The sequence below is a fragment of the Capricornis sumatraensis genome, chromosome 1 (genome assembly GCF_032405125.1).
Source record: "Capricornis sumatraensis isolate serow.1 chromosome 1, serow.2, whole genome shotgun sequence".
NCBI lineage: Eukaryota > Metazoa > Chordata > Mammalia > Artiodactyla > Bovidae > Capricornis > Capricornis sumatraensis.
The window spans coordinates 257,810,654-257,828,952 of NC_091069.1; the positions used below are offsets into that span (position 1 = coordinate 257,810,654).

At 39.4% G+C, this 18,299-nt stretch overlaps 1 protein-coding gene across 1 annotated transcript in view; it reads right to left on the reverse strand.

The window, feature by feature from the left end:
• The window catches only part of COL6A5 (collagen type VI alpha 5 chain), a 139,944-nt gene that overhangs the window by 46,313 nt on the left and 75,332 nt on the right, over positions 1-18,299 (reverse strand). The window contains exon 36 of the mRNA XM_068988804.1: positions 9,487-9,692. Within this exon, the coding sequence (XP_068844905.1) occupies positions 9,487-9,692 (206 nt within the window). The remainder of the gene's footprint in view (positions 1-9,486; positions 9,693-18,299) is intronic.

Below are 18,299 nucleotides of genomic sequence, written 5' to 3' on the forward strand. Positions count from 1 at the left end.
CAGTTATTAAGAAAGTATGGTACTGGCAGAAAAACAGAAATATAGACCAATGGAATAAGATAGAAAGCCCAGAGATAAACCCACACATCTATGGGGAACCTGTCTTTGACAAAGGAGGCAAGAATGTACAATGGAGAAAAGACAATCTCTTCAATGAACAGTGCTAGGAAAACTGTACAGCTACATGTAAAAGAATGAAACCAGAACATTTTCTAACACCATACAAAAAAAGAAACTCAGAATGGATTAAAGACTTTTAATATAAGGCCAGAAACTATAACGATCTTAGAGGAAAACAGTGGCAGTACATTCTTCAACATAAATTACACCAATATCCTCTTTGACCCATCTCCTAGTGCAAAGGAAATACAAATGAACATAAACAATGTAACCTAATAAAAGATCAGAGCTTTAAAATTTCAAAGCAAAGGAAACTATAAAGATTAAAAGACAACCCTCAGAACAGTAGAAAATAATTGCAGATGAAACACCTGAACAAAGGATTACTCTCCAAAATATATAAGCAGCTCATACAGCTCAGTATCAGGAAAACAAACAGCCTAGTGAAAAAACAGGCAGACTTAAGCAGACATTTCTCCAAAGAACACATATACATGGCTAACAAATACATGAAAAATGCTCAACCAGCGCTTATTACAAAAATGCAAATCAAACTAAAATGAGCTATCAGTTCACCCCAGCCAGAATGGCCATTATCAAAAAATCTACAGACAAATGCTGGAGAAGATGTGGAGACAAGATGTGGAACCCTCTTATACTCTTAGTGGGAATGTAAATAAAAGTTATGACCAACCTAGATAGCATATTAAAAAGCAGTGACATTACTTTGCCAACAAAGGTCCGTCTAGTCAAGGCTATGGCTTTTCCAGTGGTCATGTATGGATGAGAGAGTTGGACTGTGAAGAAAGCTGAGTGCTGAAGAATTGATGCTTTTGAACTATGGTGTTGGAGAAGACTCTTGAGAGTCCCTTGGACTGCAAGGAGATCCAACCAGTCCATTCTGAAGGAGATCAACCCTGGGATATCTTTGGAAGGAATGATGCTAAAGCTGAAACTCCAGTACTTTGGCCACCTCATGCGAAGAGTTGACTCATTGGAAAAGACTCTGATGCTGGGAGGGATTGGGGGCAGGAGGAGAAGGGGATGACAGAGGATGAGATGGCTGGATAGCATCACCGACTCAATGGATGAGAGTTTGAGTGAACTCCAGGAGTTGGTGATGGACAGGGAGGCCTGGCGTGCTGCGATTCATGGGGTTGCAAAAAGTCGGACACGACTGACCGACTGAACTGACTGAACTGAACTGAAACTGATGTAATGTTAATGGGCAACAGTATGGAAATTTCTTTAAAGACCAGGAATAAATCCACCATATGATACAGCAATCTCACTCCTGGGCATATACCCTGAGAAAGCCAAAATTCTAAAAGACACACGTACTCCTATGTAAACTGCAGCACTATTTACAACAGCCAGGACATGGAAGCAGCCTAGCTGTCCAGCTATAGATGAGTAGATAAAAAAAGATGTAGTACATATATACAGGAATACTACTCAGCCGTGAAAAGAGTGAATCTGAGTCAGTTCTATGGAGGTGGATGAATACAGAGTGTATACACAGTGAACGGAGTCAAAAAGAGAAAAGCAAGTATCATATATTAACACGCATATATGGAATCTAGAAAAGCGGTACTGGTGAACTTAATGGAGAATGACTTGTGGACACAGAGAGGGAAGGGAAGGGTGGGATGAACTGGGAGAACAGCAGTGACGTGCATATACCACCACGTGTAAAAGAGACAGTGGGAAGCTGCTGTATAACTCAAGGAGCCCAGCCTGGTGCCCCGTGACAACCTGGAGGAGAGGGATGGGAGGAGGGGAAAGAGGCACAAGAAGGAGAGGACATATGTGTAATTATGGCTGATTCAAGTTGTTAGACGGCAGAAACCAACGCAACATCGTAAAGCAATTTTCCTCCAATTAAAAAAAATTTCAAAGAGTTAGCATTTTTGTGGAAATGGGCATGGGTTTGAATTCTGGTTCTGCTGCTTTTCATTTGTGCTTGTGGTTCTTGGCATTCGTGTCCTCATCTGTAAAATATCATAGTCATTATAATAATAATAGATTTGGGGGGTAAGGATGAAATGAAGTCATGTATTCATTTATAAAGAGTTTAGCACGGTGCCTGGTATGTAGTTTCACATAGTAAATAAGCAGCAACTTATTGCTATTATTAGTTACTATTATTCCTAAAGCATTGTTCCATCAAGTGAGACAGTGTGTGCAATGCTGAAATCAGTATTGGTCCCCGAAGCATTCCATCTGCACTTTTTTGAACTGGATGCTTTCTGACTTGTATTAGGCATTTATTTTTTCGGACACACAGAGTATACTCTATCAGACTATAGTGTCCTTTTAAGACAGGGCCTCTGTCTGAATCTTTTTTTTAAATCTAAGACTACAACAGGGTTTAATTCAGAACAGGAGCCAAATACATATTTGCTGCATTAGTATTCACAGGAAATTCACTTGAATGCTTGGCAGAGTCCTTTCCTATATAGTAAGCCCTGGTGTCCCTGGTGGCTCAGACAGGAAGAATCTGCCTGCAATGCAGGAGACCCTGGTTTGATCTCTGGTTTGGGAAGGTTCCCTGAAGAAGGGAATAGCTTACCTGGTCCAGTATTCTTGCCTGGAGGATTCCATGGGCTGCGGAGCCTGGAAGGCTAGTCTATGGGGTCGCAAGGGTCGCGAAGAGTTGGACACGACTGAGCGACTAACACGTACCCATGGTAAGGGTTACCACTGCTTCCTCCATAGCCACCACTAACATCACCCAATTATTTCTTCAGCTATCCACGTCTTATTCCATTATCAAAGGGTCCCGATGAAAAAAGTGTTGCTAACGCTGTAGGACATTGCTTTAGTAATTGCAACAAATGATCGCATGAGACCCACAGAAAGCAACCTGTGAAGTCAAATCATCCACATTATCTTGAACTCGCAGTTCACATTAGTTCTGCCATACTCAAAATCTTCAAGGAAGCCACCCAAACTGTAATAACTATACAATAAATTCCCAAACAAAAGTGAATGCCTCAACCTGTATACAGTTTAATATGAATAGAAGACTCAGTTTATCTCCCAAAGAGCATCCAGATGGTTGAGATTCCTAAAGCATTCATGAGACATGTCACTACAGTTCAGACAAAGCCCCAGTTCTACCACTGACCTCTTTTGCACATGTACTAATATGAAAATAGGATGTTCAGCTAGGGGACGGTTTTAAGTTCTGGGTGACTCAGAAGCCAATTCTGCTGCATTTCAGTACAGATTTTAGTGTAGCAGAAGATATATGTATTCAAATTCAACACATAACAGCAAAAGTTGGAAGCAAGCTAAGTGTTCAAGAGGTAAACAGTTAAGTACGTTCCTTCACTGAGAGAAACATTATGAGAGCACAGAAAAATCAGTATGAAGCTTGCAGCAATATGGAAAATGTATAACATATGTGAAAAGCAGGATATGTAACTGAAATAAACTATGTAAACCTGTGTGTGTGTGTGTGCACTCAGTTATGTCCAACTCTTTGTGACCCCATGGACTGTAGCCCACCAGGCTCCTCTGTCCATGGGGTTTCCCAGGCAAGAGTACTGGAGTAGGTTGCCATTTGCTCCTCCAGGAGATCTTCCTGACCCAGGGACTGAACCCACGTCTCCTGCATCTCCCGCACTGGCAGGTGGGTTCTTTACTACTGAGCCGCCTGGGAAGCCCATGTAAGCATACATGCCAAAGAATGTATTCCACACACAAACATCTCAGTTTGCTAAATCGTTTGATTTGTGACTGTAATAAAATTTCATATGGTATGATAGTATCTGTATAATTTTTCTTAAAAACTAGCAGAATCCTGAGGATGTACTGGGAAACTGTTGACAGTGTAGAAATCATGAGTCCTATACTGAACTAGTCTTTTGGTTTCATAATCTCGAGGGCATGGAGTTTCTCCTAACAGGGTTTCTTTCACTAGTGACACTCTAACTGGATAATGCTTTGTCGTGAGGGAATGTCCGGTGCGCACTGCAGGGTGCTAAGCAGTATCTGTGGCCTCTACCCACTAGATGCCAGCAGCACCTTCCAGTTATGAAAACTAAAGGGTCTCCAGACACTTCAATATGCCTCTTAGGGTGGAGTGGGATGGAATCACCTCCAGGTGAATTTGCAAGAGCTAACCCCTAAATGAGGTCGCAGAGCTGACATGACTTGGTGACTGAAAAACGACAACCACAAATCACTAAACACCTTTCCAGCTTTACTACCTTACGATTGATTCAAAGTAAAATGATACATTGGCTTAAAAAAAAAAAAAAGCTGACTATAGATCACAGTTAAGTTAGAGAAATATTGGACCAACCAAAAAATTTGTTTGGGTGTTACAGCAAAATCCAAATGAAATTTTTGTCCAACCCAATAAAAACGTAAAGTAAAATCCAGGCAAATTCCCTCGTGAACAACTCCAGACTAGTTTTAAGACGGAAGTGTTCCTTCTCATTACTTAATAAAATCCATTGAAAAGAACATCAGTTGAAGTTGTCCTAAGGCCACAGACCACCTAAAGCTATGAGTGAGCCCTAGGCTGAGTTTGGATTGGTATTTCACATTTTAAAAAATTATCCTGTCCCCATTTAATCTTGACAGTAAACTAATCATGCCTTAAGTATTAATTAACACAACATCTTTAATGAAAGTGCTAGGCTCACCATTGGTTCGGAGAAGGCAATGGCAACCCACTCCAGTACTCTTGCCTGGAAAATCCCATGGATGGAAGAGCCTGGTAGGCTGCATTCCATGGGGTTGCTAAGAGTGGGACACAACTGAGTGAATTCACTTTCACTTTTCACTTTCATGCATTGGAGAAGGAAACGGTAACCCACTCCAGTGTTCTTGCCTGGAGAATCCCAGGGACGGTGGAGCCTGGTGGGCTGCTGTCTATGGGGTTGCACAGAGTCAGACACAACTGAAGCGACTTAGCAGCAGCAGCAGCAACAACACCATTGGGTCAACAGCTGAATTTAATTAGAATTAAACCATCATTTTTCATTACATAATTCCAAAGAACTATGTGTAATCCATTGGTGAGTAATTAAGAGGAACTGAATTTTCCAAGGAATTTTTATATTGTGGAGGTCTTGGTCAAAATGTGTAATGGTATCACTGCTGCTGCTACTGCTGCTAAGTCGCTTCAGTCGTGTCTGACTGTGTGACCCCATAGATGGCAACCCACCAGGCTCCCCCACCCCTGGAATTCTCCAGGCAAGAACACTGGAGTGGGTTGCCATTTCCTTCTCCAATGCATGAAAGTGAAAAGTGAAAGGGAAGTCGTTCAGTCGTGTCCAACTCTTCATGACCCCATGGACTGCAGCCTACCAGGCTCCTCCATTCATGGGATTTTCCAGGCAAGAGTACTGGAGTGAGGTTCCATTGCCTTCTCCATAATCTCTACATATTCAGATCTTAAAAATATTTTGTTAGATAGATGTTAAATGAATAGATGGGTGGATGAATATTCAGTGTTCTTGGATGAGTAAAATAAAATTATAATCCAGTTCACCTGGATCCCTTTGGCAATAGGCATTCTTCTGTTCTGTGATACTATCAGTAGTGACTCAGTTTATTTTAGCTGAGAGCACAGAGCAGCTCTGGCACACTAAAGTGGTAGCATGCACAGTGATTCCTCAACTTCAGCCAAAGGGCTGAGCTCCACCTCCCCAGTTTCTGCTTCAGCAGAGCCAGGATGAGTGCAGTTCTAGGTTCCAGGTGGTGCTGATGCTGCTGGTTTACAGATATGCTTCGAGAAGGACAGTGGATCTCAAAAACGAGTACCTACAGAAATCACCTAGGGTGGTTATAAAACCACACACCCCGCTAAATACGAAGGAGTAGTACTGAGAAAGGCTTAGGAATCTGTGCTTAGGCGTTTCCAGGTAATTCTGATACAAATTGTCTTTGAGCTGCTGTAAAAGGCAATGACAAAGAATGCTCAAACTACCACATGACTGCACTCATCTCACACGCTAGTAAAGTAATGCTCAAAATTATCCAAGCCAGGCTTCAGCAATACATGAACTGTGAACTTCCAGATGTTCAAGCTGGTTTTAGAAAAGGCAGAGGAACCAGAGATCAAATTGCCAACATCCGCTGGATCATTGAAAAAGCAAGAGAGTTCCAGAAAAACATCTATTTCTGCTTTATTGACTATGCCAAAGCCTTTGACTGTGTGGATCACAACAAACTGTGGAAAATTCTGAAAGAGATGGGAATACCAGACCACCTGACCTGTCTCTTGATAAATTTGTATGCAGGTCAGGAAGCAACAGTTAGAACTGGACATGGAACAGCAGACTGGTTCCAAATAGGAAAAGGAGTACGTCAGGGCTGTATATTGTCACCTTGCTTATTTAACTTCTATGCAGATTACACTGTGAGAAACGCTGGGCTGGAAGAAGCACAAGCTAGAATCAAGATCCCCAGGAGAAACATCAAACACCTCAGATATGCAGATGACACCACCCTTATGGCAGAAAGTGAAGAGGAGCTAAAAAGCCTCTTGATGAAAGTGAAAGAGGACAGTGAAAAAGGCTTAAAGCTCAACATTCAGAAAACGAAGATCATGGCATCCGGTCCCATCACTTGATGGGAAATAGATGGGGAAACAGTGGAAACAGTGTCAGACTTTATTTTGGGGGGCTCAAAAATCACTGCAGATGGTGATTGCAGCCATGAAATTAAAAGACGCTTACTCCTTGGAAGGAAAGTTATGACCAACCTAGACAACATATTCAAAAGCAGAGATATTACTTTGTTAACAAAGGTCCATCTAGTCAAGGCTATGGTTTTACCAGTGGTCATGTATGGATGTGAAAGTTGGACTATGAAGAAAGCTGAGCACAGAAGAATTGATGCTTTTGAACTGTGGTGTTGAAGACTCTTGAGAGTCCCTTGGACTGCAAGGAGATCCAAGCAGTCCATCCTAAAGGAGATCAGTCCCAGCTGTTCATTGGAAGGACTGATGTTGAGGCTGAAACTCCAATACTTCGGCCACCTCATGCGAAGAGCTGACTCTTTGGAAAAGACCCTGATGCTGGGAAAGATTGAGGGCAGGAGGAGAAGGGAACGGCAGAGGATGAGATGGCTGGATGGCATCACTGACTCGATGGACGTGGTTTTAGGTGGACTCCAGAAGTTGGTGATGGACAGGGAGGCCTGGCGTGCTGCGATTCATGGGGTCACAAAGAATCGGACATGACTGAGCAACTGAACTACTGAACTGAACTGAAGGAGTGGAGAGGACCAGGAAAGAAGATGGAATTAAAGATGAATGGGAAACCAGAGCAGAGAGGAAGCAGCAGAGGAGAGGACTAGGTAAAGAGACAGTGGTTGTGTTTCTTATGAAAGAGAGTGATACGCAACTCATTGCCAGCTCCAGTACTCTGGGAACTCTAAAAATTCTTAAATGGTTAAGATTCCTTACTTCCGCAGGGCTCTCAGTTCAAGGGCACAAAAATTAGCTACTGAGCACATGGATCACATTATAAATGAGTAATATGCAAAGCATATGGACGTTATCAACCTTTTATTTGTGCAATACATCTGGAACGTATCAAAGCTCATCTCTTGGTGACTAAATAAAATATCTGAACTACAATTTATTCTCCTTGAGGATGGAACGTTATACAGAAAGTTCTTAGCAGCTTTCAACAACTAGCTAACAATGATTTTAAAGAGAAAAATCAGAAAGATAAGAACAGTACAAAGTCCCTAGATGATCTGATACTCAGATTTATTATAAAGGGATATATATATAATATAATATATTACATATGTATATATAAAATCCATAGGTCTGAGACTCTGTTTCCAGGAAATTACAACTTGACATAAACCTCTATGGAATTCTCAACACACTTCAACCTACTGCAAGAGAAATTGTGTGAGGTGGGGATAAGAAAAAATTGACAGTTTTCCCTATAGAGCCATGCAACAATTATTTCTTCAGCCAAATTAGACCTTAAACTGGTACTTTCATGAGTATCCCCATTCCCAGACATCTGAAAAACCAAGTGAAAAGTCTTTCTATTATTACTGAACAATGTTCATTAAAGATGGCTGCAAAGATGAGTTTCCTTTTTTTTTTCCCCTTAAGTATCCAATTATTTCTGCCTTTCTTGAAAAGGTACACACTTTTGAATTATCAGAATTTAAAGTGCTTACCTCTAACCATACTATCACAAATGACCATTTAGTATTTCAACACTGCCAAGAGAACTTCTCTTTTTCTGGTTTTAAAACTTGAGCATGATAAATTCCTGTGCCTTGAGAACTGTTTTAATTCCCATATCATTAAAATGAATACCCCAAATTAACTGCATTCATTAAGAAAAACAATTTTTTGTTCTCTTCTTTAAGCTATGTCTATATAATGATAATATCTGTTTTAAATAAGCAATGCACATACTTGAATACCCTAAAGTCAAGGGACTATGTACATACAGTTTTACCCCATTACCTTTTTTAAAAAGTCTTATTTTTCAACTAGTGATTGATTGACTTTTAAATTCTGAATTCTAGCTTCTATAAAGGAAATTTTAGTGATTTTTAAAGCTAAAATTCAAACATATATATTTCAGAAATAGGGAGAAATATGGGGACATGAGAATTGAGCCCAAAGAAAAGCACATTTATTTATCCAAGGGAGTCACAAAGAATTAGTATTCCTCATTCTTGTGAATAACCAGCATGCAATTGGCCCCCTTTTCTTTCAAACTTGCATATGGTAACAATACACATGATGCTTATGATATAATGTGTTAAAAGTTTGCACTCTGGCCAAATGAGCATTTTGGAAGAATCCAGATGCATAGATGGAATAGCTGAACAGTCTGTTTAGAATGTCACTCTTTAAAATGAAAATAAAGCCAAAATTCTATGTATCTGATTTGTTTGAAACTATTAAACTCTGACAAAAAGCATTTCTGCTTTTCCATTAAAATGTATAGAGTAGACAGTGGGGTATTTAATTTATTTCCAGTGGGGGGGAAAAACCTTATACCTTCTTATACAATCACAAATTCTGGGGCACTGGCCAGGCCAACTTTTAAAAGTTATTTTAACTCCACCTTTGCCATGCTGTTTCTCTATATTGCTTCCTTCTACATCACACTAACCTAAATTGTGGCTTCTAGAGAAATCTTAAATTTGATGAGAATATCAGGGACGTTTCTTAGGGCTCATCAGTGATTTCAGAGTGGTACCTGTGACCGTTTAAATCTTCAAATCAAATAAAAACAGCAGTTGTAGCCACCATCTTAAACTTGAAAAAAGTTGCTTTTTATGCCGGGCTTGTTTATTTCATTCTCTATTAGTGTCAAAGAAGGTCAAGTTATTCAGTATAACTTTTCATTTCCTTACCAGAGGTGAGACTTGCAATTGATTCAGAATCCAAATCTTTTTCATACTTAGTCATTGATTTCTGTGGCATAAGCATCTGGCTTGGAATGTAAACCAAATGGCTGCTTCCGTTGTCCTCCAATACCAAAGATGAATCTCTCTGAGCACTCAATTCCTGGCCAATGATGTTCTCTCCTGAAGAAATATCATAAGCTGCAGGAGTAAATCTAGAAGATAAAAAGGGAGATTTTAGATGAACTAAAACTTTAGGAAAAGTTTAAACTTCACGGAAGTTTTAGTTTTATTTGCATTGGGGGAATGCAAACAAAACATCCCAATGATTTAATATGGTTACTTAATTATTTCTTAGAAAGATAGTTGGGTGTTAAATATCTAAGCTTATTTCAATCAAATAATTCATTATACTACAGAGGAATTCTACTAAACATGTAGAGAAGAACTAATACCTATCCTTCTTAACCTATTTGAAAATATTCAAGAGGACAGAACACTCTCAAATTCATTCCAAAAGGCCACCAATATCCTGAAACCAAAACCGAAGACACTCCAGAAAAAAAGAGAAAATTATATGCCAATATCTTAGATGAGTATAGGACGTAAAACTTCTCAACAAAATGTTAGCAAACTGAATCTAATAGCATATAAAAGCATCATAAACCACATGTCAAGTCAGATTTATTCCAGGGACACAAGAATGGCTGAAAGTACACAAATCAATCAGTGTGATATACCACATTAACAGAAGGAAAGACATAAAACCACACGATCATCTCAATGTATGCAGAAAAAGCGTTTAACGAATTCAGCCTCCATTCATGATCAAAGTGAGTATAGAAGGAACATATCTTAATATAATAAAGACCATTTATGACAAATCTGCAGCTAACATCATATGCAACGGAGAAAAGCAGAAAGGTTTTCCTCTAACTTTAGGAACAAGACAAGGATAGTCACTCTCACTACCTCTATTTAATGTAATTTTGAAAGTTCTAGCCACAGCAATCAGATAAGGAAAAGAAATAAAAGGCATCCAAATTGGAACATAAGAAACAAAACTGTCCCTATTTGCAGATGGAATGAGACTTTAGGCAGAATATCCTAAAGGCTCTACCCCAAAAGTATCAGAACCAATAAATGCATTAAGCAAAGTCACAGGACACAAGATTAATATAAAGAAATCTATTGCTTTTCTGTATACTAATAATGAACTCTCAGAAAGAAAAAGCAAAACATCAATCCCATTTAAAATTGTATCAAAAAGAATAAAATACCAAGGAGGGAAAAGACCTATACTCGAAAATAATAAAACATTGATACAGAAAATTTTAAATGATACAAAGAAATAAAAGATTCCAGTTGCCCTTGGGTTGGAATAATTAATATTGTCAAAATGGACATGCCACACAAAACAATCTACAGATTTAATGCGATTTCTATCAAAATATCCATTAAAATTTTTCACAGAACTAGAAAAAAAAAATCCTAAAATTCAAATGAAACCACAAAAGATCCTGACTTGCCAAAACAAGCTTGAAAAAAAAAAAAAGCTGGAGATTCCATTCTCCCAGACTTCAGACTATACTACAAAGCTACAATAATCAAAATAGCAAGGTACCTGTACAAAAACAGATCCATAGATCAATGAAACAGAATAGGGAGCCCAGAAATAAGCCCACACACTTATGGCCAATTAATCTACCTATGACAGAAGAAAGCAAGAATGTGCAATGGAGAAAATACAATCTCTTCAACTAGTGGTGTGAGAACATGGATAGCTGTATGTAAAACAATGAAATTAGAACATTTCTTTACACTATACACAAAAATAAACTCAAAATAGACTAAAGACCTAAATGTTAAGACCAGAAACCACAAAACTCTCACAAGAGAACATAGGCATGAATCAGAGCAATATTTTTTGGAACTGTCTTCTCAGGTAAAAGAAATAAAAGCAAAAATAAATAAACAAACAGGATTAAATTAAACTTAAAAGCTGTTGCTCAGGAAAGGAAGCCATTGATACAACTAAAAGACAACATAGGGAGCAGGAGAAAATATTTGCAAATGAAATGTCTTATGAGGGGTTAATATTCAAAAGAGATAGATAGTTCATGCAACTCCATGCCAAAAAAAAAAAAAAATCCAATTAAAAAAAGAGAGAAGACCTAAACAGATATTTCTCCAAAGAAGACATACAGATGGCCAGCAGGCACATGAAAAGATGCTCAACATTGCTAATCATCAGAAAAATACAAACCACAATGAGATATATCCTCACACTTGTCGGAATAGAAAACTTCAAAATAACAAATGGTTGAGAGAATATGGAAAAACGGAACCCTTGTACACTGAGTGGGGATGTAAACTGGTACAGCCATTTGGCAGAACAGTATTGGAGGTTCCTTAAAAAAACAAAAAGAGAGCTTCCATATGATCCAGCAATTCTTCTCCTAGGCATATATAAGAAGAAAACAAAATCACTAAAAAATACTAATCTGAAAAGATACATGCACCACAATGTCCATAGCAGTATTATTTACAATAGCCAAGACACGGAAGCACCCAAGTGCCCATCAACAGATGACTGGTTTAAGAAGATGTGCTATATACATATGATGGAATATTACTCAATCATAAAAAGAATGGAATATTGCCACTTGAAGGTACATGAATAGACCTGGAGAATATTAATACTTAGTTAAGTAAGTCTGACTCATTGGAAAAGACCCTGATACTGGGAGGGATTGGGGACAGGAGGAGAAGGGGACAACAGAGGATGAGATGGCTGGATGGCATCACTGACTCGATGGACTTGAGTTTGGGTGAACTCCGGGAGTTGGTGATGGACAGGGAGGCCTGGTGTGCTGCAGTTCATGGGGTCACAAAGAGTCATATACGACTGAGTGACTGAACTGAACTGAAGTAAGTCTGAGAAAAAGACACAAATACTGTATGGTATTGTTTATGTGTGGAATATAAAAAATAGTATAAATTAATGTATATAGCAAAACTGAAACAGATTCACAGACACAGAGAAAAAACTAGTGATTAGAAGAGGGGAGAAGATGGGGGGAGGGGCCGGTTAGCGGTATAGGATTAGAGATAAGAAACTATTATGTATAAAATAGATAAGCAACAAGAATATTTTGTATAGCACAGGGACTTATAGCTATTATCTTGTAACAACTTTGAATATAATCTGTAAAAGTACTGAATCACTGTGCTGTACCCCAGAAACTAATATAATATTGTAAATCAACTATACTTCATTTCTTAAAAAGCATATACTGATACATTTTTGTAAATTCCCAGTTATCTTCCCCTTTCCCCTCATTTGCTTGGAGCCTATGAAATATTATTTAATACTTTGAGATAAATCAAATAAATCAAATGAAACAAATCAAAGGCAACGCCAAAGAATGTTCAAACTAATGCATAATCACACTCATCTCACACGCTAGCAAAGTAATGCTCAAAATTCTCCAAGAGAGACTTCAACAGTACGTGAACCAAGAACTTCCAGATGTTCAAGCTAGATTTAGAAAAGGCAGAGGAACCAGAGATCAAATTGCCTACATCTGTTGGATCATAGAAAAAGAAAGAGAGCTCCAGAAAAACATCTACTTCTATGCCAAAGCCTTTGACTGTGTGGATCACAACAAACTGTGGAAAATTCTGAAAGAGATGGGAATGCCAGACCACCTGACCTGCCTCCTGAGAAATCTGTATGCAGGTCAGGAAGCAACAGTTGGAATCAAACATGGAACAACAGATTGGTTCCAAATTGGGAAAGGAGTATGTCAAGGCTGTATATTTTCACCCTGCTTATTTAACTTCTATGCAGAGTACATCATGAGAAATGCTGGGCTGGAAGAAGAACAAGCTGGAATCAAGATTGCCGGGAGAAATATCAATAACCTCAGATACGGAGATGACACCACCCTTATGGCAGAAAGTGAAGAGGAACTGAAGAGCCTCTTGATGAAAGTGAAAGAGGAGAGTGAAAAAGCTGGCTTAAAACTCAACATTCAAAAAACTAAGATCATGGCATCTGGTCCTATCACTTCATGGGAAATAGATGGGGAAACAGTAGAAACAGTGTCAGACTTTATTTTTGGGGGCTCCAAAATCACTGCAGATGGTGACTGCAGCCATGAAATTAAGACACTTACTCCTTGGAAGGAAAGTTAGACCAACCTAGATAGCATATTAAAAAGCAGAGACATTACTTTGCCAACAAAGGTCTGTCTAGTCAAGGCTACGGCTTTTCCAGTGGTCATGTATCGATGTGAGAGTTGGACCATAAAGAAAGCTGAGCACCGAAGAATTGATGCTTTTGAACTGTAGTGTTGGAGAAGACTCTTAAGAGTCCTTTGGACTGCAAAGAGCTCCAACCAGTCCATCCTAAAGGAAACCAGTCCTGAATATTCATTGGAAAGACTGATGCTGAAGCTGAAGCTCCAATACTTTGGCCACCTGATGAGAAGAACTGACTCAAAAGACCCTGTTTCTGGGAAAGATTGAAGGCAGGAGGAGAAGGGGATGACAGAGAATGAGATAGTTAGATGGCATCACTGACTCAATTGACATGAGTTTGAACAAGCTCTCAGAGTTGATGATGGACAGGGAGGCCTGGCATGCTGCAGTCCTTGGGGTCGCAAAGAGTCGGACATGACTGAGCGACTGAACTGAACTGAATTTGTCACTGAGTTTTGGATAAATGACAAGAAACTCATAGGTTTCTTGGGAAAACCAAATAATGTGTCTCAGATTGATAGCAGTCTCCACAGAAAACCTAGAATATAGTCGTTTAAGTTACTATCAACTTCCCTGAGAGGAATAAGACTATATAAAACATATTTCATTGACATCATTCCTCCTAAAACAGAACTTACATTTATATCTTTGGAGTAAGAATGATAGCTTGAAAATATTTTTGCTTTTATTTAGACGATTATAAAAACATATTTAATATAATTTTATTCTTATTTTATGAATGGCTCTGTGAGTGAGTGAGTGAAGTCGCTCAGTCGTGTCTGACTCTTTGCGACCCCATGGACTGTAGCCTACCAGGATCCTCCATTCATGGGATTCTCCAGGCAAGAATACTGGAGTGGGGTGTCCTTTCCTTCTCCAGGGGATCTTCCCGACCCAGGGTTCAAGCTGAGGCCTCCTGCCTTGCAGGCAGATGCTTTACCCTCTAAGCTATCAGAGCTCTATATGCAATTTCAAATCCAGGTTTACATTTGCAGTGATACTGGTGTTTGGCACCCACTGGCAGTACTTGAACTGTTAAGAGAGGAAAGGAAATAAAGTCTGACATAATATATCAATAATACATTCAAAGCAAGCAAAACCCAGATGAGATGATGACATAGAGTGGGAATGATCATTTTATGGCAGTGTAGGTGAGGACGAGCGCTGGAGAATCAAGGCCTGATGGGATCAAGAAGGCAAGCTGAGAGAAGAGGTGACTCTGTAGCAGGCATCGTTTTATATATCTTACCAATATGCACTACGTTTTAAAAATGTATTGAAGTATGGTAAATTTGCAATGCTTTGTTAGTTTCAGGTGTACAGCAAGGAGATTCTGTTACAGACATATATATATATGAGTGTGTGTGTATATATATATATGTACACAGAGATCCTTTTCCATTATAGGTCACTATAAGATATTGAGTATCATTCTCTGTGCTATACTGTAGGTCCTTGTTGATTACTTATTTTATTTACTTCACTTTAATTTCACTGTGTATATGTTAATCCCAAACTCCTAATTTATCCCGCCTCCTTGATCTTTCCCCTTTGGTAAGCACAAGTTTATTTTCTAAGTCTGTGAGTCTGTTTCTGTTTCGTAAATAAGTTCGTTTCTATCACTTTTTTAGACTCCACATATTACCAATATCATATGATATTTGTTTCTCTTTGTCTGGCTTACTTCACTTGGTATGATAACCTCTAGATCCATCCATGTTGCCGCAAATGGCATTGTTTCATTTTTTACGGCTGAGTAATATTCCATCGTGTGTGTGTGTGTGTGTGTGTGTGTGTGTGTACCACATCCTCTTTAACCATTCATCTGTCAATGGATATTTAGATAACTTGAATGTCTTGGCTATAAATGCTTTTTTGTTTTTAGGAACTCTATTTGGGCAAAACAGAATCATCCAATACATTAAATTAGTGTCTTATTGAATTTCCTTGGGTTTGATGTACAAATTTGTTTTTGTTTGATAGTTGTTTAGGAACTCCACACATGTGGTATTCAGCTAGTTTATTTCTGTACACGCCTAAGTGACATTATGTTAGAATATAGCTCTGTAAGAATGGATTTCCCTTTAAATGAGATTACTGTCTATTCCACACTAGGAAACCCTGCTTCGTAGAGCATCAGTGCCGTATTGTCCTTCAGGAGGTGTGAGCTGATAGATGCTCCTGTTAAACTACCGACATGACAGGAACACTTTAATCTTGCCATTTTGCTCCTGGATATATGGGGAAGACTGCATTTATTCTGAGAAGCTCTTTACTTAATTGCCGTGTGACCAGGCAGGGCCATTATGGGCCTAACTCTGGGCTTTCACAGGCTACCGTCAGGGGTCCAAGGTCTGTGAAATAGAGAAGCACAGAGCAACCAAATAGGCTGTTCTCCTTTTAGCTGAGGTTCAAGATCCATTCAGGTTAATTATTTGTGTATTCATTCATAAATAAAAATTTAAAGAAAATTGTTTACATGTGCAGGCTTCCCTGATGGCTCAGTGGTTAAAAAAAAAAAAAAAAAGGCTACCTGCCAGTGCAGACATGGATCCAATTCCTGGGTCAGGAGGATCCTCTGGAGAAGGAAATGGCAACACACTCCAGTATTCTTGCCTGGGAAATGCCATGGAAAGAGGAGCCTGATGGGCTACAGTCCATGGGGTCACGAAGAGTCAGACATGTGAGAAATAGATTTAAGGGCCTAGATCTGATAGATAGAGTGCCTGATGAACTATGGAATGAGGTTCGTGACATTGTACAGGAGACAGGGATCAAGACCATCCCCATGGAAAAGAAATGCAAAAAAGCAAAATGGCTGTCTGGGGAGGCCTTACAAATAGCTGTGAAAAGAAAAGTGAAAAGCAAAGGAGAAAAGGAAAGATATAAGCAAGCATCTGAAGGCAGAGTTCCAAAGAATAGCAAGAAGAGATAAGAAAGCCTTCTTCAGCGATCAATGCAAAGAAATAGAGGAAAACAACAGAATGGGAAAGACTAGAGATCTCTTCAAGAAAATTAGAGATACCAAGGGAACATTTCATGCAAAAATGGGCTTGATAAAGGACAGAAATGGTCTGGACCTAACAGAAGCAGAAGATATTAAGAAGAGGTGGCAAGAATACACAGAAGAACTGTACAAAAAAGATCTTCATGACCCAGATAATCATGATGATGTGATCACTAATCTAGAGCCAGACATCCTGGAAAGTGAAGTCAAGTGGGCCTTAGAAAGCATCACTACGAACAAAGCTAGTGGAGGTGATGGAATTCCAGATGAGATGTTTCAAATCCTGAAAGATGATGCTGTGAAAGTGCTGCACTCAATATGCCAGCAAATTTGGAAAACTCAGCAGTGGCCACAGGACTGGAAAAGGTCAGTTTTCATTCCAATCCCAAAGAAAGGCAATGCAAAAGAATGCTCAAACTACCGCACAATTGCACTCATCTCACATGCTAGTAAAGTAATGCTCAAAATTCTCCAAGCCAGGCTTCAGCAATATATGAACTGTGAACTCCCTGATGTTCAAGCTGGTTTTAGAAAAGGCAGAGGAACCAGAGATCAAATTGCCAACATCTGCTGGATCATGGAAAAAGCAAGAGAGTTCCAGAAAAGCATCCGTTTCTGCTTTATTGACTATGCCAAAGCCTTTGACTGGTGGATCACAATAAACTGTGGAAAATTCTGAAAGAGATGGGAATACCAGACCACCTAACCTGCCTCTTGAGAAATCTGTATGCAGGTCAGGAAGCAGCAGTTAGAACTGGACATGGAACAACAGACTGGTTCCAAATAGGAAAAGGAGTACGTCAAGGCTGTATATTGTCACCCTGCTTATTTAACTTCTATGCAGAGTACATCATGAGAAACGCTGGACTGGAAGAAGCACAAGCTGGAATCAAGATTGCCGGGAGAAATATCAAACACCTCAGATATGCAGATGACACCACCCTTATGGCAGAAAGTGAAGAGGAACTACAAAGCCTCTTGATGAAAGTGAAAGAGGAGACTGAAAAAGCTGGCTTCAAGCTCAACATTCAGAAAGCGAAGATCATGGCATCCAGTCCCATCACTTCATGGGAAATAGATGGGGAAACAGTGGAAACAGTGGCTAACTTTATTTTTTTGGGCTCCAAAATCACTGCAGATGGTGACTGCAGCCATGAAATTACAAGACGCTTACTCCTTGGAAGACAAGTTATGACCAACCTAGATGGCATATTCAAAAGCAGAGACATTACTTTGCCAACTAAGGTCCGTCTAGTCAAGGCTATGGTTTTTCCAGTGGTCATGTATGGATGTGAGAGTTGGACTGTGAAGAAGGCTGAGAGCTGAAGAATGGATGCTTTTGACCTGTGGTGTTGGAGAAGACTCTTGAGAGTCCCTTGGACTGCAAGGAGATCCAACCAGTCCATTCTGAAGGAGATCAGCCCTGGGATTTCTTTGGAAGTAATGATGCTAAAGCTGAAACTCCAGTACTTTGGCCACCTCATGCAAAGAGTTGACTCATTGGAAAAGACTCTGATGCTGGGGGGGATTGGGGGCAGGAGGAGAAGGG